At 47.3% G+C, this 25,234-nt stretch overlaps 1 protein-coding gene and 1 long non-coding RNA gene across 6 annotated transcripts in view; one reads left to right on the forward strand and one right to left on the reverse strand.

Annotated features, from left to right (window-relative positions):
- The window catches only part of hipk2 (homeodomain interacting protein kinase 2), a 75,399-nt gene that overhangs the window by 43,035 nt on the left and 7,130 nt on the right, over nucleotides 1-25,234 (forward strand). The window contains exons 3-14 of one of the 5 annotated variants that reach the window (XM_030425573.1): nucleotides 8,524-8,647; nucleotides 9,311-9,430; nucleotides 11,789-11,875; nucleotides 15,221-15,405; nucleotides 15,503-15,665; nucleotides 18,620-18,845; nucleotides 19,485-19,606; nucleotides 22,478-22,608; nucleotides 23,572-23,754; nucleotides 23,884-24,207; nucleotides 24,357-24,601; nucleotides 24,845-25,002. In XM_030425573.1, coding sequence (XP_030281433.1) covers nucleotides 8,524-8,647; nucleotides 9,311-9,430; nucleotides 11,789-11,875; nucleotides 15,221-15,405; nucleotides 15,503-15,665; nucleotides 18,620-18,845; nucleotides 19,485-19,606; nucleotides 22,478-22,608; nucleotides 23,572-23,754; nucleotides 23,884-24,207; nucleotides 24,357-24,601; nucleotides 24,845-25,002 — 2,068 coding nt within the window. The remainder of the gene's footprint in view (nucleotides 1-8,523; nucleotides 8,648-9,310; nucleotides 9,431-11,788; nucleotides 11,876-15,220; nucleotides 15,406-15,502; nucleotides 15,666-18,619; nucleotides 18,846-19,484; nucleotides 19,607-22,477; nucleotides 22,609-23,571; nucleotides 23,755-23,883; nucleotides 24,208-24,356; nucleotides 24,602-24,844; nucleotides 25,003-25,234) is intronic. The other 4 variants (XM_030425576.1, XM_030425574.1, XM_030425577.1 and 1 more) reach the window with 4 other exon arrangements.
- LOC115586478 (uncharacterized) lies at nucleotides 10,404-19,228 on the reverse strand. Its single transcript, XR_003984882.1, has 3 exons — nucleotides 19,152-19,228; nucleotides 14,231-14,308; nucleotides 10,404-10,575 (listed from the first exon to the last, which is right to left on the reverse strand). It is a non-coding gene; the product is annotated as an uncharacterized LOC115586478 (long non-coding RNA).

Raw genomic sequence — 25,234 nt, forward strand, 5'->3', positions numbered from 1 at the left:
GTCTGCAACCCAGAGCATCACCGCATGACAGATACCCATCATTTACCTTCCCGGCGCTCTTCGCTTTGACAAGGGAGGCAGAAGGGGACCGAATGTGTGTGAGTGTGTAGGTGGGTGGGTGCTGATTGAGGGGCGCATCCATCTTCTATTGTTTTGCCCACCCCGGCCCCTCCATCTTTCCCTGCCTCATCTCCTTTCTGTCATTTCTCCCTCTCCCCCCACCCAGTTGAAAGAGGTCTGTCCCTTTGACCCCTGCACCAGGCGATGGGGGTTGGAGGTATGGAGGGTTGCACGTGGAGATTAGATGTATTACCTCTAGGTTTGCCCGCATGCTGGAGATAAATAACAACCGCAGGAAAGAGGTAATTACCAAGCGGGAAGTATGAAGCGCGGTGTAGATGTCTCAACTAGCTGCGCTGTAGCGGCGCTCATTGTTGGGTTATTGTAGCTGTTAGTGTTGCTAATGGAAGAGGGCGGGTGGAAGAGGGGTGGCGCGCTGCTTCTCGAAGGGTGGAGAAAAAGTCTCCATAGCAGCACGGCCAATAAAATATGTGTTTGGTGTTACCTAACAGTAAATCTGATATGTTATCTAACGCAGCCATTCGAGAAAACAGCTTGTGGGTAACGGCATTGGGTGATGCCATGTGAGAGAATGCGGCACATCCTGTGTGCTAATATTGACCGTACCATGCTGCGACTGCGGGGCTCCATGTGTGCCATGTGTGCCACGGTGACGCGGGTGGCGCTCCGCCTGCTGAATATTTCATTATATAAAATGCCTCAAAGAGGAAGGGAGGGGTTAAATGTGAGCTGGTTGAGACCGGGAACGGAGACAACCTTTGAATGCACATATGCTATCTATGTTCGCTCTCAGTTACAGATTATATGCAGCTGTCACCCATATTTTACATTAGCCTGCCATGATGCATTCGAGTTGCGCGCTGTTGAAGTTCCCGATTGCCTTTTTTTTTTTTGCATTATCGCGACAGTCTCATGCTCTTTCGGATGCAGATCTTTCCCTTTTCTTTTCAGGCTTTGGCTTGCGTTCGTTGAGATGCATCGCTCGGCTCACAGGGAATGCTAATGCTATAACAGTTAAAACATTGGCAGCCCCGTCAGCACTTTTTTCACTGCTAGTGAGAGAAAGAAAGAAAGAGAGAGAGAGTGAGAGAGGAAGGCCTGTTTTTCAGGCCTTGAACGCCAGGAATGTTGCCCCTGCTTTCAGGGAGGGAGACAACATTTCTCAAGGACTCTCTTAAAAAGTTTGCCTTGCCCCCCCCCCCCCTTTCCATCGCTGAACCACCTGGAACACCCAGTCTTTATGTTTAAAAGCCATCTACACCGTCTGCCTACATAAAATGTGATGAGAGCAGGTGGGATGCTATAGTGTGTGTGTGTGTGTGTGTGTGTGTGTGTCTGTGTGTGTGTGTGTGTGTGTGTGTGTGTGTGTGTGTTGGGTTGGGGCGGGTTCCTGAGAGCCACAGGTGCACGGTAGGGGATGTAACTCTGCACATTGATTTCACAGTCAGCGATCACCGTGCAATACATCGAGAAAAGTGTTTTCTCTATGGTGCATCTTCAAAGAGGCTGTGGAGGAACCTTCAAGGGCATGAATATGTAGATGAATACCCCGGGGAAGGAAGGGAGTCATTCACAGCACCGACCGGAGCCTTTTACATTAGGCAAAGGCGAAAGCGTGGGATGGAGAGAGGGGAAGAGGCGAAGAGAAGGGAGGAATGGGGAAGGCGAGCAGGAGATAGAGGGGAGAAAAGTTAATGGGAGGCTCTTTTCTCATGAAGTGCTTTTTCCTGTTAGCGCCGGACAGCTTTCCCTCCCGCCCCCCGCCAGCACCATGCCATAGCAGCGCTCTCAACATATCCAGTGGTATAAGGTCTTATTTACCAGTATACGTGCCGGCCTGCTATTGAATAAAACATAGTTACATAAGGACCAATGACGAAGTCTGGAGAATGGAAACGAAAGAGATCAAACCCATTACCATACACTGGCTGACCCATGTGTGTGTGCATCTGTGTTGTGCATTTGTGTGTGTGTAAATGCTGCAGGGTTCCAGGGATCCATCAGTCTCCCGTCTGGAGCCAAGCTAAGGGAAGGTCAGCCTGATGGATACATCCTGACATGCACACAGCCTGTGATGTCAGCTGCGTATGTGTCTGTGCGAGTGTGTCTATGCGTGTGTGTGTGGGCTGGCAGGCTAGCCAAGCGCAGGCACGGTTCAGCAGAGCAGAGGGCGGACAGGCGAGCGGGGAGGGAGGTGCTAGCCTGGCCTCGGCGCCCTAGTTTGAGGGGTTTGAAGGGGGTTCTGCTGGCAGAGGGGTTGCAAGGAGGGGGGTGGATGGCGAGGCAGGGTGAGGTGTAGGCAGGGGTTGGCTGGGCTGGCAGTGGAGGAGGGTGGGTGAAGGGGCTGAGGTGTAGGGGCGGGCTGGGGTGGCAGAAGAAAGGCTCCATTCATGAGTCGTGCCATCTCTGGCTCCCAAGGGGACTGGGGCTCATCAATGACCAGGCCAGCTGGGAGGATGTCAGCATGCAGACTCTCTCTCTCGCCCTCGCTGTCTCTGTGTCTCTCTCTCACTCTCTCTATCCCGCCCTCCCTCTTCCTTTTGTCGAGGCCCTGTGCTGTCAGAGCCACTAGCCCGAACACTGAGGCCTCTCATGCAGTCGGGTCCCCCAGTTTAAACCACAGAAAGCCTCTGGCTAGCCGGTGGTTTGCACACCGTCTGTACTGTAAGTGACATCTATGGTCTGTAGCGAGAAGCTCACCGCCACCCCCCTCTGAGAGGCACTGTCTGCGGTGGCCATGCCAGCTGGAGATGAGTGAGGTGGGGTGCAGCATAAAGGCTGATAGATTGGCAGTCAGCTCGGCTGGTGTATCCAAGGTGATTACCAGTAGAAGAGAATATAGTTTTTAAGCCTCGCTAGGGCTTTGGCTCTATGAATGGCAGCGCTCCCCTGATTTCCCTCCGCCATGAGGTTCTTATTTGACTGATTGAAAACTACTGCCATCGCTAGATCAAAAAACTCCCATCAGCCTCAACTGTGCAGTGTTCAGGGCTAACTGGCCAAAGTTAGCATGCTTACGCACAACACTAACAAGGGAAACATTATGTCTAGTAAACATCACTATGTTAGCCCTGTCATTAAGGGGCATGATAGCATGCTAACGTTATCTCAGACAATGTCAGACAAAACCAGCTTTAAGTAAGACTTTATTCCTTTTTTGAGCATTTTAGTCAAGTCTTGAAATACCCTAAAGATGCACTATGTAACTTCTTTTCAGGCTTACAAACAAAGAAAGAGACAGAGCTTTTGATACATGGAATAGCAGCTTGAAGAAAATATTTAAAGTGTATTTTAAAGACATACGTTAAGAATAAAAATACTTATAAGAATCCATAAGATTTTTTAAAAATAAGATAAGATTAAAAATGAAAGGCTAAATAACCCAAATTGTCATTTAAAAAAGTCAAACACTGCAGCTTTAAAATATTTCCGTTGACCCCCCCCCAACACGTGGCTGCTCGTGTGCGGTAGAGATTAACAAAGGCTCTAATTTCGCATAGAAAACTGAAATGGTCCTATCTGCACTATCTGTCAATCGCGTGTGCTGTACTACGTTAGGAAGGAAAAGGAACGGGGGGGTGGCGGCAGGAAAGGAGCGAGGTTTGTGAGCTGCGCAGATGTGTGTGCTGTTTATCACTGCCAGTGAAAGGCCTGCATCAGCAACAGCTGTAGGCCGCTTTGCATGCAATGGCAGCGGTGCACTGGTACAGGGGAGGCAAATTTGCATTTGTGGTTTCATATCATGAGCAACGATGTTACTCCCTCTCTCATCCTTCCTCCCTTACTCTGCTCTCTCCCTTGCTCTTGCTCTCTCTCTCTCTCTCTCTCTCTCCCTTGCTGTCTTTCTCCCTCCCCCCCCCCGTCTCTCTCACTGTCTCTCTGTCTCTCGCTGAACGGGAGGAGATCTCTGTGAGAGGAGGCAGAGAAGCCATGAGAACAGCCTAAAGTAGAGCACTGGAGCATAACCCAGGAAGGTTCAGGCTGAAATGGATCCAAGCATAACATCAACACTAGCAAATCTCTCCATCACACACAAGGGCAAAGTCCGTGTGGTCATGGCACACAGCTAAGCACACATGCATAGAAAAACGCTGCACTAAAGCTAAAGCCCGAGCACTAATCACACGCTCATGAAAGTGGGTTTTGTTGAAGGCAGCTGTTATGAAAGCCACCTTTCTTCGAAATCAAATGTGGCTCTGCTGCCAGTTTCTGCCTCTTTGTGCGCAAGTATGAATTACATACCATGGTGGTGATTGGAAGTCACTTAGTTCGGTGTTCTGGTTCTAAGAAAAGGGGGTAAAGTTTAAGGTCCTGTGGTCTGCATGTGTCCGCCGGAGTCGCGGTGATCTGAAGGACCATCTGATGAAAGAGCTTCCTGTGGCTTTCATCCCTACAATGCGTTTCGATGGGGAAGAATTTCCTCGGAGCCGAGTTTAAAAACAAAGCGGAAAAAAAAACAGCCTCGTATTGTGAGGACAGCCTCCTCTTTTTTCCCCAAAACGGCCCATACATATTTTTGGTTTTCTCAAAAGTCAAGTCAGGTTTTTTTGGAGGACTCACACTCAAATGCAAATAAGGGGGTATATGTTATGTGCTTTTGTGTGGGAATGTGTGAATGCGCTGCGGGACTGCTATGGCACGTGACACCAGACCGGGCCTCAGTATATTGCCTTCATTATGTTGTAAAATATATTGCAGAGCACAATTTCTGTCATGATGATGGAGCGCCGCCTGCTCCCATTATCAACTTCTGCACAGACAGCAGGATAAGCAGGGAGTTGAAAGTACTAACAGTGATATTTGAATATATAAATAGAGCATAATCCTCACAGACTTTTGTCTGTTGTTCTGTGTTTGTCAAGGGCTCTTTGTCAGTTGAGTAGTAAAGTGATTTGACTTCAGTTTCTGAAAGCTTTTAATCAGCAGCGTTTACGTGGACCCTTGCATTCGACTTATACTCAGAATAACAGCCCGATCAGGTGTTGTGGAAGGCCTCCGTGGTTGAAAAGCTCAGAACAACGAGCTGAACGAAACCAGAATCCACTTGACCATAAAGCCAAATATTGTTTCCAGGACCTGATGTGGCTCCATCTTGAAAATTGTGTTGACGGGTGGAGCGAACAAATTAATGAATAAATTTAATTTTTGGAATAAAGTTGGCCAAAAAAAACTTCTAATTCCTCTTCAGTTGTTTTATTTCCGAGAGATGAAATCCCTCACGGCTGGCAGAACCACTCTGCGCGTGTCTAAAAAGTTTCATTCTTATAAATGTTCTGATACGTAAGAATTAAACACCTGTCTATTTCATCCTCCAAGCAAACTGGGGGCAGCACGTAACCAGAGCAACCGCTGATTGCTGCTAACTGTAGCTGACAATGGCTAATTAGCTCTGTTGGCCGCTGCAGCTAGCCTTCTATCATCTGACTCTGCCTGAGCTCCACCATCGGATTGTCGCCTCTTTGGGTACGGAGTGGTACTATGAGACAGTAAAGATGGAAACTCTAATCAGAATGATTTCAGATCAGATTGAAGAAACAATGTCTGTCTGATCACAGCTGGTGATGCTAAAGCAATGATGGATAACAGGTTGCTCAAGTGTGTTTAGGAATGTTTGCTGGAGGTAGAAGGGACAAACAACCTTCCTGAAACACAAAGAGCAGTTTGAACTTTTCTGGCGGGCTTGCCTGTCTGTACCTGTCCACATCTGTGTGCAGCTGTTAGCGCTATGTCCATTCTAACAGGCTGTGAGTTGTGGATCACACTAAGCCCGGCCCTGGCGTCCATCTCTTCTCCTTCCGAGTGGACCTGGCTGTTCCCTCCGCTATCGCCTCCGAGCAGGCTCCTTTATGCCTCTTTGGCAGCCCCTTGATAGACGTCTCGGCTCATTGCGTGTGAAGGTGTCTTTGTATTGCTGTGTAATGGTGCCCTAAGATACTGTTGCTAGAGTGTTGTCTTGGTGTCTGTTCCACCGCTGCCCTTGAGACCCCAATAACCACCCTCTGTGACAGGAGCTTCTCATCGGGCGAAGGCGCTGCTCCCCCTCATTTGCTTCGTTTGCGCCTCTCTCCCCCTTTTCTCCATTTTTTATTATTTTTTTTCACTTAGTATCTCCCCCCGTCTTCTGCCTTTCCATATTAGACGTATCTCAGCGTGCGATGAATTGCCTGTGCCCTCTTGTCACTTTGCCTTTTCCTCAGTGAGTGGTGAATAGAGGGCAAAAGGGCTACAGTTGGAAATTTGCTTTTAAGTATGTGAGGTATGTTCATTCATTCTCCTCCAGCCCTCGGAGCGCGTACCCGTCGCCCCCCTACAGGCCTATAAAGTCCTATAGCATCCCCACATGCTGTTCTCCACATTCTCTGTTTCCCTGGTACCTACAGTTCCAGCGGGACCGAGGCCAGGCCCCCTCGTTTCTCTCGCTGCGACCGAAACGCTGCCAGAGCCCACCCTAGGCTTGGGGGGGGCTAGCCCAGTTACCATGGTCACGGCAATCAGCATTGTGAACTCGGCGATGAATGAGCAACTTTGCAAGATTCGCTCTTGTGATCTGTGTATCATGCTTTTAATATGTTGTTAACAGACAGAGGGGGATTTCAGTCGGACCGTTTCTGTCCAGGTTGGAGTTACAGATAGGACGAGAGTCCCCGCCTGTTTCTGTCGGCGGGGGCAACATTTTTGCAGCTAATTTCGCCAATAGTTTACAGCAATTTTAGACCCCTCCCCCAAGAGTGATGACAGCCAGAGAACCTCTTAAAAGTGCTTTGGATTGTTAGAGCGCGGAGTCACAGTGTTCTCGGTTATTTTAAGCCCCATCAGAGACGTGAGCTCACAAGGGGTGCATTAGTCTTTCTGACAGGATATTAAACGTGTTGAATGAAAGTTGGGAATTGTTTTGGACGGCCGTGCTGCTCAAATAACTGAAGCAATATCTTTTCTTTTTTTTTTTTTTATCAAATAATAGATATTTATTTCTTCTACCACTGACATGGTCTCTTCATGGACTGAGTGTGTGTGTGTGTGTGTGTGTGTGCATGTGTGTGTGTGTGAGACGGCGAATGAATGTGTAGCTGACTAAAAAGCCCAAATGAAGCTTATTGCACGCTCTACAGAATTTTTATGTTGTTTTTATTTTTCATGGAATAATTGCTTCCAAATGGCTTTGTGGCCATGGACCATGAAACTCTGTAAACATACCACCCCGCTACCTCCACACAGTCCCCGCGTCTGAGTAGCGGAGATGGGGCTCAGCGATTGGTGCTGCTCGGTTATCGAGGGTTCTGGTTCAATTTCCCCAAACAGAGCACATGCGAAGGGTATTAACGGAGTTGTTTCCCACGGCTTAAAGGGCTGACACAAAAATACAACACAGTCACAAACATCATACACGCAGAGCGAGGTCCAAATTACAAGTGAAAAAAAAGCATCATGAAATAGTGAGATTTTCTCCTAGCGTGGGGGATGTTTGGCAGATAACACACAGCAATGGAACCGTTATTGTTGACGTAAGACAATATGGATATACTGTGAATACAAAAAATGCTGCTACAGGCTACAATGAGAACGTCAATAATAGGAATCTGTCTAATGGCTTCACTGTTCACACAGAGCACAGGGATGCAGAGTGAATGGATAGTGTAGTGAAACAAATAAAAGAGAAGAATAAGACAGTGTGGTTTGAGCAGTGTAACAGTTGTAAACATATGAAAATAAATACGAATATAAAGGATCAGCTGACCAGTTTTCCCAGGGACGATACTGATGCTGATTATTTGTAGGAGACGGATAACCGATATTTGCAACCGATATACATTTGCTGTAAAAAATAAGAAATTCAGGGTCAAATTTTAGAATAACCGGTGATGGAAGGTTACGAACTACAATCTAGTTTAAAGTTCTGTATTTCCATATTCTGCTACTTTACATTTACATCCACATTTACATGATAACTTTAGTTGCCAAACACATTCATAATATTCATTGTTGACTGAATTACTATTACTTGTGAAGTGTAACCAATCGGAACGTGTTTGGGGCACAACCAAACAGCATTTAGAAGGAACACCATTCAACCTTTTCATGCATCGTGTGATAAATGTTGAGACGGCCTCAGTGTGTGTTTGTGTCTCTGTTGTCTAATTAAATTGCACTGTCTTCAGGAATGTTACTCAAACCTGTGGACAGTCTCCAGCTCACTCCTACATATGCAGCGTAGATTATTTCCTCCTCTGACCTGTGCGTACTCAACTGGGCTGCTCTCCATGAGCTCAGACGAAGTGTGAAACCAAGCTCCACACTCGGCTTCTGCAGACACAGCTTTGTATTGAAAGTGACGATGTAGTCATGTTACAGTCATCATCTAATGTTTCCTTTTAAAGCTCTGGCTCTGCAAGACAAAAAAAAAGTCTGATTTCTAACCACGCTGTGTGTTCTCTCTGTCTCCAGGGCTCCGGAGATCATCCTGGGCCTGCCGTTCTGTGAGGCCATAGACATGTGGTCCCTGGGCTGTGTGATAGCTGAGCTCTTCCTGGGATGGCCCCTCTATCCGGGGGCCTCGGAGTATGATCAGGTAACGCATAACGCTCGCTCCGGCCTTTCAAATTGTTTGGGTGCTAGCACAACCGTGGGTCGGAGCTTTTGTGCGCAGTTGTGTTTATGCATTTGCGAGTGTTCCCTCTCCGCCAGTGTGTGTTTGTGTGTCTGGGAGGGTGGGACGCCTCTCAAATCCCCCTGACAGCCCCTGATGATTCTTGCGCAGCCTCCCTGTTTATCTGAACAGATGCCACAGAGCCACTTGTCCAATTAGCGCAGCCCCTGTGCTCCAGAGCAAGACACTGCGGCGTTCCCCTCTCTCTATCAGTCAGACGAGGCTCAGTGGGAAAACCTTGAGCAAGTCGTGCTCCATCACTGAACAAGCTCGCCTGATTTTTCACGGAAAAAACTTAGCGAAGTGTCTCATTTACAAGTCTCAAATCAATCTTAGACTCTTGAGCTGAGGTCATGTTTGGGCGCTATGCATATTTCAGCCAGATAAGTCTGGAGTAGTTACTGTCAGCCTTGATTTTCAAACCTGCCAAAAAAAACATCCATCCGATTTTTGGACTGTTATTTGGCACCCATCGGAAGAATTCACAGCGCTCCCCAATTAAAGGCAACTTGCGCTTCAATCATGCATATAATGTGAAGTTTAAAAAAAGATGTTTTTGTTTTTTTTCCCTCTTGTGTCTTGCAGATCCGGTACATCTCACAGACACAGGGTCTGCCTGCAGAGTATCTGTTGAGTGCAGGGACGAAGACCAACAGGTTCTTCAACAGAGAGACGGACTCAACCTACCCACTCTGGAGACTAAAGGTACAGCCTGAGTGATGCAAATGCACGCACACAGACACACAACTTCCCGGCCGAGGAATGTTACCGAGTACATTTCGTGAAATACTGAACTTCAGTACATTTTTGGGGAACTTGTTACTTTACCTGAGTTTTGTCTTATCATGCCAAGGGAGTTGGGGGCAGGTTAGGTCACGGGGCCATAGTGCACATGGCCTCCATTACATTATGATCGATGTAAACGAACAATGATAAGCAACAACAAAAAGAAAACTACGACAACCATAAGTCCTGTAGGCTACACACTTTTAAATGGTGGGCAACACCAACAAAACGTTTGAGTAGGATCGGTATAGAACGTTTCTGGACAAATGGGACAAGATTCAGGATCCGGTCACCCAGCATCTCAGAGGAGAACATTATAATATACTTCTCAAACACAAAACATATGAAGAGATAATAAAATCATAAGTTTTGTCATATATTAAACTACCCAACAGTTTACACAAGTGCAGCCTAAATGATGAGTTGCTTAAGTGGTTGGTCAAATTGACATTTGCCATTTTAAGTCATTAGATCATCTTCTCAGCCTCACAACTGTGAGAATTAGCTCCTTTTCCTTTTAATGATTGTAATGATTTTATGTTTCATAATCATATTTTTTGTAAGCCAAGAGCTAATTCAGAGGCTTGGACAAAACCAGTATTGTCAACGTGTCACTTTGGCCTCTGGGTCACATTTCTCGCTGTAGCTCGACCTCAACTGACCACAACAATAAAATCCTCCTTTCACATTGATGCATGAGAAATGATCAAATTATATTGATGATTACTTACGTATATACTATAAAGTATAAAAATAGTAATATACAGTATAGCATAAAGGTCACAGGGCAAATTTTTCTGCTTAACTTTTAGTATTTTAAATAGACTTTCCTGATGGTACTTGACATATTTGTAAGTAGTGATTTTTTTCATCACAAAGTATTTTTACAGAGTGGTATGCGTACTTTTATTGAGGTAAAGCATCTGAATACTTCCTCCACTGCTGCAAATTACAAACTGGTGGCATCAGGAACCTCTTCCTCAGAGCAGGTGATACTGTCGCCGGCCACATCTGTCATTGATACTCCACAAACTCTGGCTCCACTGTGATGGACCTGTTCCTGGCTATAAACAAAGTGAGAGAGTAATAAGAGCAAAATGGATCTGTTCGAGAGGATCTGGCAAATGGAAGTCCCGGCACGACGACTCCGTCTCAGATGGTTTCTGCTCCAACCCCCCCTCCCACTGTCCCTCTATGCGGGCCACCCAATAAGCAGGTCCACTCCTGTCTTGTGTAACCTCATTAACTTAAGTTGAACTTTCGCGAGCCACGCAGTGAACTTACTCACTCGGTTCTTGAGTGTATTGAACTGCAAATACTGATCCGTCTCTGCAGGGTATGGCCGTGTTTTTACCACGTCTTTGTGTCGAGGATTGATCTGCTTCGAGTGCATTTGTTCCTTAGGAATCCCAGTGACATACCACACTGACAGCAGCTGATGAGCGTGATTGGAGAAATGAAGATGTATAATAGTGTGTGCGCTCTGTGCATGATCACCACGGGCTTTTAGAAGATGTCAGGGAAAACAAATGTGCAGCCAGTACTAAGGCTTTCAGAGTCATTCTCTGAAAAACTGCATGAGGCCTTTTTAAAAGCACATTGTTGTCGGTTCAAACAAGGGAGTTTCTGAGTTCCTCGAGATAAGAGTTGACAGTAACATTGTGGGCAGGACACAGGCGCAGATTATTAGCTCACGCTTGACACCACCGCTGTAACTCCTCATGATTTTCTAGTGTCTCGGGTGTGTGGAAAATCAAACCTCAAGGCATCCTGACCTCTTTCTTTCCGCTTCGAAGAGAGATTGCTCAGCTTTAATGTGACCTTGCCTTGTGTTTCCGCGTAACAGCAGCTGCGTGGCTTTGCTGACTGTAATTAAAAAATATCATGTGTTCAGTCGGGAGGTTTCCACAGTCAACACGGATTCATTTTGTGTAAATTTGCATCTTTGAAAAGAGAGCGATCGCCTGTGTTTATACTTGCCTGTGCGTTTTTCCTACACTTTATGTAAATGCCTGTCCGTGTGCGCTCGCTTTAAGCTGCGGCGTCGCACGTATTCCCTCCGTGACGAAGTGTGTGCCTCCACATGCAGTCTCCCCCAATCTTGCCCTGGTTGTTAGATGAGTGTTTGTGTGCTACCCCAGGGTTGCTCAGAGGGCAAGCTGAGTCCTGCTGCACATCAGCAACAAGAGGCTGTAATGAGCCAAATGTAAATAGTGTGTTTCCAGAGGGGAAGTGTGATGGGATTTGAGAGGAACATCTGCTTCTTGTCTCCCACAGACTCCGGAGGACCACGAGGGCGAGACGGGGATCAAGTCGAAAGAGGCTCGCAAGTACATCTTCAACTGCTTGGATGACATGGCGCAGGTAGGCCGTTGATAGTAGTCCTTTTTTAAAATTTTTAATTTGTTTTTGCCTCAAACACACCCTCCTGTCTGGCATTTGAGTAGACCCTTCGTCGATCGGGTCTACTCCAGTCCAGTTTGATCCGCCACATCCCGAGAAGTGTCTTATCAGACATTTGAAATCCTTATTCAATATGAATCCTGCCAAGGCCTGATCTCCAGATGCGCTGCAGCTATATAGAATCGGAGCAAAATGAAAGCAGCTGTTCACCGAAACCCCCTCCTCAACTCTGCCTCTGCTCCTCGTTTCGCCTTAACCGCCATCTAATAAGTTGCAGACGGACATTTGAGCCTGAACATGTGGCGGGGCTGGTTAACATGTTTTATATGTACAGTTTGCTTTCTTATCTAAGCTGTGTTGCGGCTATGTTTTCATGCCGAACATCTAGAGTGCACGCAGGCATCTTAGGGGGGGTAAGAGTGTAAAAGCTCGCGCACACATTCCATAAGGTCCCCCTCCAGTTTCCCAAACCAGCTCAGCAGGATCCGCACCATATTGCGTGTGCATGACTCAACTGGTTAGCCCCCCCCGACGTGTCACCTGTGGGAATCTGTTTGTTTAGAGGATCTTACATAACCCCCAGGAAGTGACTTATATGGCCCTTATACGGTATACATGGAAAAAGCACCGCTACTGAGCATCAAATGTCACTTCCCTGTATGACTGAATTCATCTTTCCACAGTGGGAAAGTTCACATGCAGCCATGACATTTTGGTGGGACGTGCCTGACAGTGAGCTGATAGTGACTGTTGTTTTGTTCGCCCTCGCTCGGCCAAATACTGGCTCTGCTGGCAGATATGGCAGCGCTGATGGAAAATTACAATGTTTTTCCCAGAATCCGTGACAGTGCTCTCCTGTCATCATGCGCCGCGATCCTGCCTCTGATAATGACTAGCCAAGAGATAAGAGTTAAGCAGGTGAATTATTTCTTTTTTTTGGAGAGTGGCCAACAACCGGCAGCAGCAGCAGCAGCAGCAGCGGCAGCCTTTTGGAAAGTGTCCATAGGCAACACATGTAGTGACTGAAATGATGGAGACAATTATGTCTGTCCAGCAGCGCCTAGGGCCGCTGTCAGGCCTGTCTGGAATAACATGCAGTCGGCTGGGACAAGATAGTATCGCTGCCTGGGCTTGTTGAATTTACAGTTGCACACACAGAGACGCACACACACACACACACACACACATGCAGCACTGAGTTTAATGAAACCAACCTGCACTGGTATGATATCCCTTGGGTCATCTCTATCTCCTACGCTTCAAGCTCTGTGCCCTGTCTCCCCTCTCACTGTCGCAGCCAGACTCGGCTTACTACAGAAACGCAGAGGAGATACTGCGCGTGCTTAGTGTGGGTGAAAAACTGCCTATTTTGCCCCGTCTCACTAACCCTGACAAACAAGTCAGCATTGTGGACATCTGCCTCCGCGTGTATAATGGATGATATAGCTAAAGGCCCTGAAAGACACAGGGGCTGGGTGCCAGGGAGAGATAATGAACCTCCTTTCAGTCGTGGGAAATGTAGGGAGGCTTTAGTCACAAGTATATCTAATTTGAGTAAATCTCAGAGAAAAACTTGAGGCCCGGTGTAGACGGGATAACGGCCGGCACAGCTCGAAAAATGGATTCACTTTGATCTGCAGTCCTTCAATATCTCTGCTGATGGGAGTGAAGCCATGGCGGGAGGAGCAGCATGGTCTTCACCGCTGTCTCGCTTTTATCGCACGCACTTACGAACCCACTTTCCCTCTTTCCTTGGCCACTCCTCCAGCTGGGAACATAAAGTTTGAGGGGGAAATCTGCACGTTGTAGCGCTGTGCACAACACAGGCCTGCATCCAGTTTGCCTAGCACCGCGTCTCCCGAGGCGTAGCCCAATCTGCCTCTCCGCTCGACATCTGCCGTCCCTGCCCTTACTCCAGAATGGCATGTCAGTGGCACAGATGTGGCTCCATAAACATCGTTGACATGCAAGGCACGCGGGGCCGACCGTGTTAGCTGAGGCCCCCTCTTTAAGTTTTTCAGTGACCGTTTTCAATTTCTAGATTGGAAAATGTCAAAAATGTTGCCATTTGCTGTTATTGAAAGAAAATGAAGCGTGAAAATATCTTTTGCTATCAGGTAAATTCGCGTCCTTTCATTTAATGGGTGATAGGAAAATTCTTTTTCCCCCTGCGTGGCCTCTTCCTCTTCTTATCCGGGCCCGATTATATTGGCACGCCTCAGCCAACTCCCACCTGCTATGCATATGCGACCAAACCGCGTACATTACCCAAAGTCATCTCTTCCGCCGGCCGAGGACGATGTGATTATTTCTCACCTCATTCTGCAGATTATTCCTTTATCACAGCCAGCGGAGATGGCAAGCAGGGGAGGAATGGTTACGGAGTCGAATAACCTGCATAGAGAAAGAGAACTGAATCAGATTTTGCCGTGTTGACTGGCAGCACATCTGATAGCCCCTGGAGCAGGCCTACAGATAAGCGCTGCGTCTTTATTAAAAACAGGCCTGCTACCTCTGCATGGCAGTCACAATAAACAAGGCTGCCTGTCCCCGTGTCTGTCCTCGCACCGCCTGACAATGCGCTCGCTCGATTCGCTATCGTGACCTTGTCCCGCCCGCTTCATTCATCAACCCCTAAAAAGTAAAACCCCGGTCCCCAGAACGATTCCCCTGCTTAACGAATCAACTCCTCCTAGTTATGTTTGCTTTTCATCAGGGCAAAAAAAATCTGCACAAATCTGCTTCACACAGTATTTATCCACAAACCTAAGCCGCAATGTTTAATACAGATGAAGCAACACAACGTTCCAAGGGCGGCTTCCCAGAACTGCCTGGGAACATATATAGGTTAAGTTGTCTCATGTCAGCTCACAAAATGGTGTCCTGTGTGTGAAAGTTTTTTTCTTTTTTTCTTTTTTTTAACGACCAGCCAATGGCAGTATTTATTGGCTTCGTGTTTTTTGTTTGTTTTTCACATCTCAGGAATAGATAAAAAATCTCAGCGGAGGCGCCAGGAGATATTCCAAGTGGCGCTATAAATACCAGTGCAAATGTTTATAATGTCACCAAGGTGCAAGGTTATCACTGGGCTCCGTGACACACACGCACACACACACACACACGCTGACACCCTAACTGATGAGGCCTTGCGAGTATTAATAGGCCGCTGCATGGGAAGAAGCTGTGGGAGAGATTTTTCTCTGTCGTCTGCAGAAACGTTAGAGACCTTGAACGCTTGATCAGCCGTCGTAGGGGATTTAAAAAAAAAATAAAACGCCAAGATGTTTTCTTTTTGTTTCCCTCCAGGTGAACATGACATCTGACCTCGAGGGGAGCGACATGCTGGCGGAGAAGGCCGACAGGAGGGAGTTCATCGACCTGCTAACCAAGATGCTGACCATCGACGCGGACAAGAGGATCACCCCGATTGAAACGCTCAACCACCCCTTCGTCACCATGTCGCACCTCCTCGATTTCCCGCACAGCACACAGTACGAGCCGCATCGTTTGTTGTCGTTATTGTTGTGTCGTTGTCATTTTGATCAGTGAAATAAAACTTAACACTCGTTCGTCTGTTGTTGTTCGCAGTGTGAAGTCATGCTTCCAAAACATGGAGATCTGCAAGCGCCGTGTCAACATGTACGACACAGTCAACCAGAGCAAGACGCCCTTTATCACCCATGTGGCCCCCAGCACCTCCACCAACCTCACCATGACCTTCAACAACCAGCTGAACACTGTGCACAGCCAGGTAAACTGAAGCAAAACAAACATCCCCTCTCAGCACGCTGTTGGGCAACCACTGATATAGCTCTTTTATTCCACCAGTCGCAAGTATGTAAATTATTTGAGCTATGGCTCACTGCGTTTTCCACAGTAGGTTCCAATAAAATGATAATTAGGGAAATGCAGCTGAAAGGAAATAAAAACTAAGGACGAAAATAAAAGTCTCTTAAAAGGAATTAATTAACTGACACACTGCATGTGGAATGCATAAATACATGAATACGCAAGTGCACACGTGTATCGGAATGGATGATGAAAAGCCGAGGCGCAAAACGGAAGATGCATCTGGCTTACGCGCCCTGTCAAACGCCGTCTTAACCAAATAATTGTATTTTAAACACCAACTGTCAGTACTTGAACAGCTTAAGCAGCCCGTGAGCGGCTGTTCGTCTCTTTGTTCTGCTTTTTTTTTCTCTCGCCGTCCGTTCTCCCTGTCTGTCTGCACGTCTCCACGCTCGCTGGCCTTCCATTTCTGCCCCGGTGCATGTATATATCTGTCTGCCTGCGTTTCTGTCTGTGCCCCAGGTCCTGTGGGATTGTCACAAAGTGCTGATTACACACATGACAAGCCCCACTTCCTGCTTGCCTTGCATTCTGGGGCTTTCAGGCCTTAAGAATCCCTTCACCAGGCTTCCTCTCTTGTTCCCTCCTCTCGCTGCTCTCCTCCTCTGTCTTCTCCTCTTTCCCTTCCATTTTCCCCGGGTTGAGCCTGTGGTGCTTTACCTCCCCGTTCCCGCATGGGCTGTGAATCGAAACTGCTGACTTTTGGCTTATGCCGGAATCACCGAGCGTCGGGTTGCAAGGTTTTTCCAGATTGTGCTTAGTTACAACTCCCGCTCCCCACATCCACCCCACCCCTCTCTTTAGTAAACAGCGTTTTTTTTATTTATTTTTTTTATCACCAACTATATCAAGGCGGCTCACTCTGTGTAGCATGCGACAAAAACCCCATCTTGCTGTGATTTAAATGGATTAACATTCCCTCAGCTTGTCTTTTCCACGCCGGGCTCTCAGGGCATATAGACAGACTTAAGTTAGTGATTTATTCAGCTCGATTCATTTGCGATGCTGGAATGCATCTTTGGCTTGTATTTTGCTGCTTCTGTGCTTTGTAGCCTATGATGAATGCCACAGTGCCATATTGATTATGTTCCCTCCCCTGGTGTTCATTGAACACGCTAAAGAGAGCAAATGAAAAATGAAAGCGCTGTCTCTGTATTTCCCTCCGCCCCTACGTACGCTTAATGAAAGGGCTAAAATTAGACAGTGTCTTGTGGAGCAAATACTACTTACGAGCTGAGCAAACGGTGTCTCTTAAAAGCATTTGCTGTGTCTCGGATGTTCCGAGGCTCCACATGTCTTATTAATGGTCAAGGCTGGAGGTACCTAAGCTTACATAATTATACAAAGACTGCTGGCTTTGAGATATATTCTCTTGTCAGGGATATTGACTTGGAGGCTGGATAATGAAGCTGTGACATGAAATGTCAAATTTAGCTGCTACCCTCTATATTGGCTCACACTGATTCTGTAACATTTACATTAAACAGACTCAAATATCATTTGCTTCTGATTTTTTTTTATAGAAAGTGAGATTTCATGTCTATTTTTTATTTTATTTTAGTACTAATAGTAACGATAATAATACATTTATTTTACATAGTGCTTTTCAGGGTACACAAAGACACTCTACAAGTTAAAAAGCAGGTTTAGATGCTTTAGATGTTTGATTACATGGACAGTGTCAAAGCACTCCAAGGGGAAATGCACACAGCCTGTATTCACAAACTGAGCCTACAAACGATCCGTCAGGACGTCTGTAACCTTGTGATGTCACAATGATAAAGTCACCACCCTCAGCCACGGCCGCGCTCACAAAAACACAGGCAGAGCTGATGTGGAAAAAACACGTTGGGTGGTGCCTGCCCAGGCCTGTGAGAGCTGACTGGGCTTGTTGTTGTTCAAGAAGAATCAAGAAAATATCAACAGAATGGGAAGAAATAACAGATTTGACCTAATGTCAAAGACATCTAAATGTGTTGTGTTGCGCAGATATCTGCTGTAGTTAGCATTTAACCAGCTAGCCACGGGCCTGAAATCCTCTTTTGTCCAGTGGGTCCAAACACTCCTGCTAGCTGCACGGCTAACTGAGCTAGCAAGCCAAGCGTAGTTATAGTCATAAACAGAATAAGCAGCAGTTCAAACTACTTTGGTGATATGCTGCCCCTATTTGTTGTTTGAATAAAGAAAATAATGTGTTTTTTGCACTGTGGAAGCATGTGAATATTCCCCAGTAGACACCCAAAATAAAAATACAAATCTGAAAATGCATTTAATCTTTATTGTTGAAGTTTGACAATGACGGTTAGATGTATCTGTTTAGTTTATTGTTGCTAAATTGTGTGCTAAGACGTGTAATGCATCAGTATATTCACGTAAAGGAAATTATTATACAATTATACCTCATTATAGTTGTCTAAATAATTTTGTCAGTAAATCTTATATATGGTACATATTTCCAAAATCTCAGTCTAAACGCGCTCTGGTGGCATTTTGTTCATTGCTGGTTGATTATACTAGGAATTGCATAATTGATTACATCTCTCCCTCACATTCTTTCTCTCCCTCTAATTAATCAAATCAACAGTCTGCATATTTCAAGACACTTTCGAATCAGTCGTCAGATTCCCTTATTCATCCATCGTCTCTCATGAATGATGGATGCCCCGCTATCCGTCTACCTTCTCTTGATCTGCATCTTTTCCGTGTGCATTATTTCGCAAGAGTATTTTTATCTTTCTGTTTTTACCATGCCTGTTGTTCAACCCCTTCCCCTCCTTGGAGCACTTCCACTTCCCTGTCATTCCCATCAGTACCTCCACTCTCATGATTTTTATTTTGGTCCCACCATTCCTTTAGGCCACCAACCTGGCTCCCTCCTCCACCAACAATGCCACCCTTTCCTTTGCAAGTCCTGATGTCTCCATACTAAACTACCAATCTGCACTCTACCAGCCCTCCGCTGCCTCCATGGCAGCCGTGGCCCAGAGGAGCATGCCCCTGCAGCCGGGTGCTCCTCAGCTCTGTGCCGCCCGGCCTGACCCCTTCCAGCAGGCTCTCATCGTCTGCCCACCTGGCTTCCAAGGTAAGGACGTCTGACCAGTCCAGTCAGTATGCATTAGTGTGAACGGAGAGAGCGGGATTTTGTGGTCATCTGTGCACAACACAAGTTCTCCTGCACCTGCACTAGAGCACAATTAAACAGCGGCACATGCAGCACTGGAGTGGGTCCAAGTTCCTACAGTCCTCCCGATTTTTTCCTAGCTTTTTTGTCTTTTCGTTTTGCAGCCACAGCCCCAGAGGCAGTGTCAATCGCAGCATAAAAACCGTGATTCAGAGATAGCTTGATGAGGCAATTAATCATTTGAATGGAAATTTGTGTAATACTTACTCACTTTTGTCTCCGCTTTTGTTTGCACTGGGAGGGCAGAAGAGCTCTAAGGCATAGCTCTGTTTGTTTATTTATTCTATCTGCGGAATGGGCGATAAAAAAGAACTTCCATTATTAGAAAAACTGTATTTATACCATTGCCATGACTACTGTTTTTGTTTTTCTAAGTAGCGTTGCCATGTTCGAAACATAGCAGCAAAGCTCTGACATCTGTTGAATGCAGATAAATCAGCGACATATTACACATTATCTGATGTCAGAATTCTGCAGATGGCATGATGTTGACTTAATTTGTTGATGTCCTCCGTGTGTGTGTGCGTTATCTGTGAACAGGGCTGCAGGCGTCCCCCTCCAAGCACACCAGTTACGCTGTGCGGATGGAGAATGCTGTTCCCATAGTGACCCAGGCCCCTGGTGCACAGCCTCTTCAGATCCAGCCTGGCCTGCTCACACAGGTAGGAAGACATTCAAGTATCATGGAGATTGAACTAATAGAGTTTCCTTGACAATAACACAGCCTGTCAGACTCGGAACTGTGTGCACTCAAACAAAGTTCTCTGCATCCCCCCCCTTTTTTTTTCATAAGCCTCAGCTAAGAATAGTGTCTATCGATGGAGGCTGGAAATCACTCAATGTTCGTGACCCTGCCCCTGCTGGCAGCTGTTTTTTATTTTTTTTTCCTGAGTGCATTCAGGCCAAGCTCTCCTGTGCATTACTCCCTGCCTCTCCGTCTCTCTCTCTCTCTCTCTCTTTCTCCTCTCACTCTCTCCCCTTGCTCGCTCTCTCTCTGCTGCCCCGCTCTCCTGGAGGCTGAGGCTGCCACGGTCTGATGCACACAAAGGCAGGAGCCTTTCACACAGAGAGGGCCTTCACTGGGGCCTGCACAGTGGAGCCGGGGCTTTAGTATACAGTTGTTGGAAGTAACAGAAAGTGACTGTGCATCACTCCCTCTGCACGCACACGCACATGCGCGCGCACACACACACACACACACACACACACTGTAGACCACTTCCATCGCCACACCACCTCGTTCCCTATGGAAATTTCCATGAAGGCTTTAAATATCCCTGAGAATCCAGGGAGTTTGAAGCACTCCCTTATCTCCAGTTAATCATGCAGTAGGCAGGCGTGCAGGCAGTAAAGCTCCGTGTGTGCGTATGCGTGTGTATTTGTGTGCGCGCGCCTGTGTTTCTATGGTGGGTTAATCTGTCAGATACCAAATGGTGATTAGCTCCAGGGCTGCTTCCAAGTCAGGCGCTCCAAATTACAGGCCTCAGAGGATCCTGGGAGGTCAGGGGAAGCTTGGATGAAGCTCTCTGCATGACCACAGAATTCACAACACCACCAGATCCATCGATATGATGGATCTATCAGAGGCAAAATAAGATAGAACATCTTTATGAATATAATATTTCTCTAGGTGTGACTCAAACATTGCTGCCATGCTCTGCAGGTATTCACCTCTGTGTGCACACATGTTAAACAAAGACAGGCAATAGTTAACACAAGCAGATGGTTTATATAGGCCAGCGAGCAGCACACCTAATAACTGGGTGTGTGGTGCGTGTGTGTTTATTCCTTTACTGTGGGAGGTCTCACTGGCTTGGCTTACTCGTTGTTTGCCTCCTGGTTGCATTCTTTCCACCTGCGTCTTCAACCCACCCACCGCTCACTATTGCCCGTCCACCTTTTGCCCACCTCGGACCCATGCGAGTTTAGCCCCGAGCTCCCTGGGCGTGCAGAGATGGGGGCAGAGTGAAGGAGGCTCCGAGCAGGGAGGCAGGCAAACCAGCAGGACCTTTATCTGGAGCAGGAATGCAGAAAATGTGGAAACAATTGGGGAGTGAGAGCTGGGGCTTTCAAAGCCCGGAGGTGACAAAGGGTTTTCACCCTGGGAGTGTAGGTCGAGGTGGGAGGCGGTGGGCCGCTGATAGTGATGGTAGGCTCAGAGTAGAAAGAAAACGGCCTCTTAACTGGGTTACCATTTCAGGGCAGACAGGCTGGTTACACAACGCAGACGCCTAGCGAGAGAGGCATGTAGAGTGCCAGGAATGGAGATAGAGCGAGCAGGAGGTGGAGGAGCAGGAGATGGATGGATGTATTAGAGTCCCTTAATGGCATGTTGATAAAAGGCCTTGGATGTGGTCTTAGATGTAAAGACCATCACCAGCACCACAATGTTCCATTAGAGATGTCAGTCATCAGCGGAGAGACAAGGCAGCTCTGCTGGCCTCCAGATGCCCCCCCTGCAGCACTTCAACCACAGGGGTGGCTGGTTTGGACTTTGCAATGTGCCTCAGACAAAAACGATTCAACTTCCACAAGCCTGCAGCCGGAATACAGAAGAGAACAGCTACTTTGTGTCAGAATATAATGGAAACAGACAGAGCAAAGCAAAGACGTGAATACAAAGAGAAAGGTTAAGATCAAGCTGAAAGATAAAGGTAAAGTAAAGTTACAGTACCACATACACAGACTATATGCTTGCATTCTCTCTCTCTCTCTCTCTCTCTCTCTCTCTCTCTCTCCCTCTCTCGCCCATCCTTCTCCCCTCCCTCTATTTAAACCTGTGTGCGCCGCAGCACATACTGATGCCGTTGTAAATAGATGTGCAAATGGTATTAAAGGAACAATTCATTAGCCCCGACATTAAAGTGCTAATCAATAGAGCTGCATTAAACTATTAGGGTTACACACACAGGAACACACAAACACGCTCGGGCATGCATGCGCGCACACTCATCCTGGCACATCTTGGGGCATATTATGCCTGATACTCCTCCTGTTCTGCATCAGACATACAAAGTAGCCTCTTTCACAGCAGACTGAATGGGCCTCACGGATTTAATTAGAACATAGGTTGATTTGACTCAAGTCGAACACATAATCGCACACACACACACAAATGCGCTCATGCACACACTCATACACACACAGATAAAGAAAGCAGCCCCTGTACATCTTTATTAAGTCCTGGTCTTATCTCTTTTGTCGATGGATGTCTCCTTGAAGCCGACGGAGTTTCATTTTTTTTCATGCCCACTATTACGCACTTTTGCAAACACACTGTAATTCATCACAACACCTTTAAAGTTATCAGCCGAGCTCGATGAGTTCCCCTGGTTCATGCATTCATAATGTTTCAGTTGGAAGACGCAAGAATGAATTCATCAGATTACTCACAAGTAACAGTGTTAATAAAATTCATGGTTTGGCTGCTTATAGCTCACTGTTTTTTCCCTCCTCTCTTTGTCCTTCCACCTCCACCCACCCCACCCCCCCCCCCCCCCCCCCCCCCCCCCCCCCGTGTCCTCCTTCCTCAGCAGGCCTGGCCCAGCGGCACCCAGCAGATCCTGCTGCCTCCAGCGTGGCAGCAGCTCACCCACACCTCAGTCCAGCACGCCACTGTCATCCCCGACTCCATGAGCAGCACGCAGCCTCTCGCCAACTGGAGGTGAACGACACTGCTCCCTTCATTGCACCTGCCCTCGTCGCCTATGTTTGCGGTTTTTCGAACCCACCTTTTCGTCGCACCGCAATATCGGCTGGATAAATAAATCTGATAGGCTGACATATTTCATTTTGGAAGCTTCAAAAATAAAGCACTTTGTGAAATGAAGTTTTCACACATAACATCGGGGGCAGGTCTATATTACAGCTGAGATAAATTGATTTCAAAGGCCAGCGGTGGTTTTATAGGTCAAAATGTGTTATAGGAAGATGGTCCCACATAAGACTGATTGACCGAGAAGCCTGTGCCTCCCTGACAGCTCGTCCTTTATCTCCAGTCAATCACGGTCCCCACGTGAGCGCTGCTGGTGCTCTTATAAGCAGATTCCCCAAAGGGAGACGGTATATATGTACATGTAGAGACATCATGTCGAGTCGAGGCTGTCACTGTGATGACATCGATAAATGGAAGGATAGATGGGAGAGGAGGGCGTTCTGCAGGGAGATGGGGAAGATGCAGGTATATAATGTGTATGTGAACGGCTGCCGGGGCCATGTTTGCTCAGACTCATTTTGAGATGTCCATCTGTGACCATACGCCCCCCGCCCCCCCTTCCTTTCCCTCCCTCCCTTCCCGTCCAGTGGCAGCCCTGTTGTCCTCTGAGAGACGATTGGGAAAGTGTCGCACTTCCTCTGCAGAGCTATCGCTCCGCAGCTGCTGGTGTCAGCTCCTCTGCCCTCCCTCTTTGCTCTCTCCCACACTTGTTCACTCTCCTCCTCTAGAAAAGTTAGATGCTGCCACCCGCTGGCCTCGGCGGGAAATACTTACCCTCGCTCTGTTCTTTTCTCACCAATGTTGGGTCTGATTATCCTGTCGTATCAGTGTATATATCAGTATCTCACGCTTTGCTTCTTCATGTGCAGGTTCCTTATTGCCTTGGTAACATTTGTCTGTGTTATATTACAGGAATTCCCATCCTCATGGCAGCCATTATAATCCCATCATGCAGCAGCCAGCCTTGTTGGCTGGCCACGTCACGCTCCCATCCAACCAGACGCTCAATGTGGGAGTGGCACATGTCATGAGGCAGCCCTCAACCAATAACAACTCCTCTTCCAAAAAGAACAAACAGCACCAGATGTCTGCAAGGTACTCCATCACTCTAGACTTACTATAAATCATTACAATGGCAGCTACAGATCATCCAAAAAAGATCAAGTTCATAGCATCTGTGTACTGCCTGTGTGACATTCACCTGTTTCTCTGTCCCTCTATAAGGAACATGTCAGCCTACGAGGTGTCGTCCTCGCAGGCGGTGCTGTCCCCGCAGCGCTCCAAGCGGGTGAAGGAAAACACGCCCCCGCGGTGCGCCGTGCTACAGAACGGCTCGGCCTCCAACTGCCCGCCCCTGCAAGGCTGCGGGGGCAGCGGGTGGGGGGCTGGCGAAGCAGAGCAGGCTTCCAGCACCACCCGCGACCATCAGCACCAGCACCACGTCCCCAGACAGACCATCATCATCCCAGACACGCCCAGCCCTGCGGTCAGCATCATCACCATCAGCAGCGACACGGACGAGGAAGAAGACCACAAGCAAAACAACAGGTCAGTTCAGGATGTAGACACTCATACTGACGACAACTGTGAAAACACTGTGCCAACAGGCCCGCGCATATAATACCACAACACTGATGGCCTTCACTGACTGGAGTTGATTTCTCTGTAATGTTTTTCCCTGTCCCATGTTTCCTTAGTTCATCTTCGAAGCAGCGGAAGAATGTCATCAGTTGTGTGACGGTCCATGACTCACCCGACTCTGACTGTTCGAGCAACAACAGCCCCTACACTGTGGAGTCCAGACCCCCCAACAACAACAGCTACGACACAAAGACCACCATCCTGGATAACTACAACAACGGGAACCCCCGCACCATCATCATTCCCCCTCTCAAAACACAGAACAGTGAGGTCCCGAGTGAGTGTGAGCGCCTGATGCCAGGTATTCTTTCCTATGCTGAAATACCTAAAACCTCCTGCTTTAACAAGTAGATGTCATCTACGCGCTGTATCATAGGCAACTGGACATGTTTCAGTCCAGTGAAACAAGTCCAGTTGCCTACGATACAGCACCTAGATTTACCATGACCTGGATGACTGAGAACCTTCATCAGCAAGTAGCTATCATGTTGCTAGGTATTCAATTTGCTACCTCCCAATTAACCATATTTGTATCCTCTCCTAGATGCAATGAACCATCAGAATTCAGCTTACAAGTTCAAATCCTCCAATGGAGTGGTGTCTGGCAATAATCACATACCAGGGGGCTTGACTGGAGGGTCCTACCGACAGCAGCGCTCAGGGCCGCACCCCCTCCAGCAGCAGCCTCTCAATCTCAGCCAGGTATAGTGAAGCACGTGTTATGCCGTCAGTGTGTCAATGTGTGTGCATAAAAGCTGTCAACTTTTTCAAATCAGGTTTTGGAGGCGGTGTTACTTAAGAAAATACACTTTTTTGCACGTTCTTTGTGACGACTTAGATGAGAAGATTGATACCAAGCTAATAACTCTACGTTAAAACAAGTGTTGAGAACAAGGTAACCAGGCGATCAACACCTTAAAATCTCAGTATTTAG

Source organism: Sparus aurata, chromosome 8, assembly GCF_900880675.1.
Source record: "Sparus aurata chromosome 8, fSpaAur1.1, whole genome shotgun sequence".
NCBI lineage: Eukaryota > Metazoa > Chordata > Actinopteri > Spariformes > Sparidae > Sparus > Sparus aurata.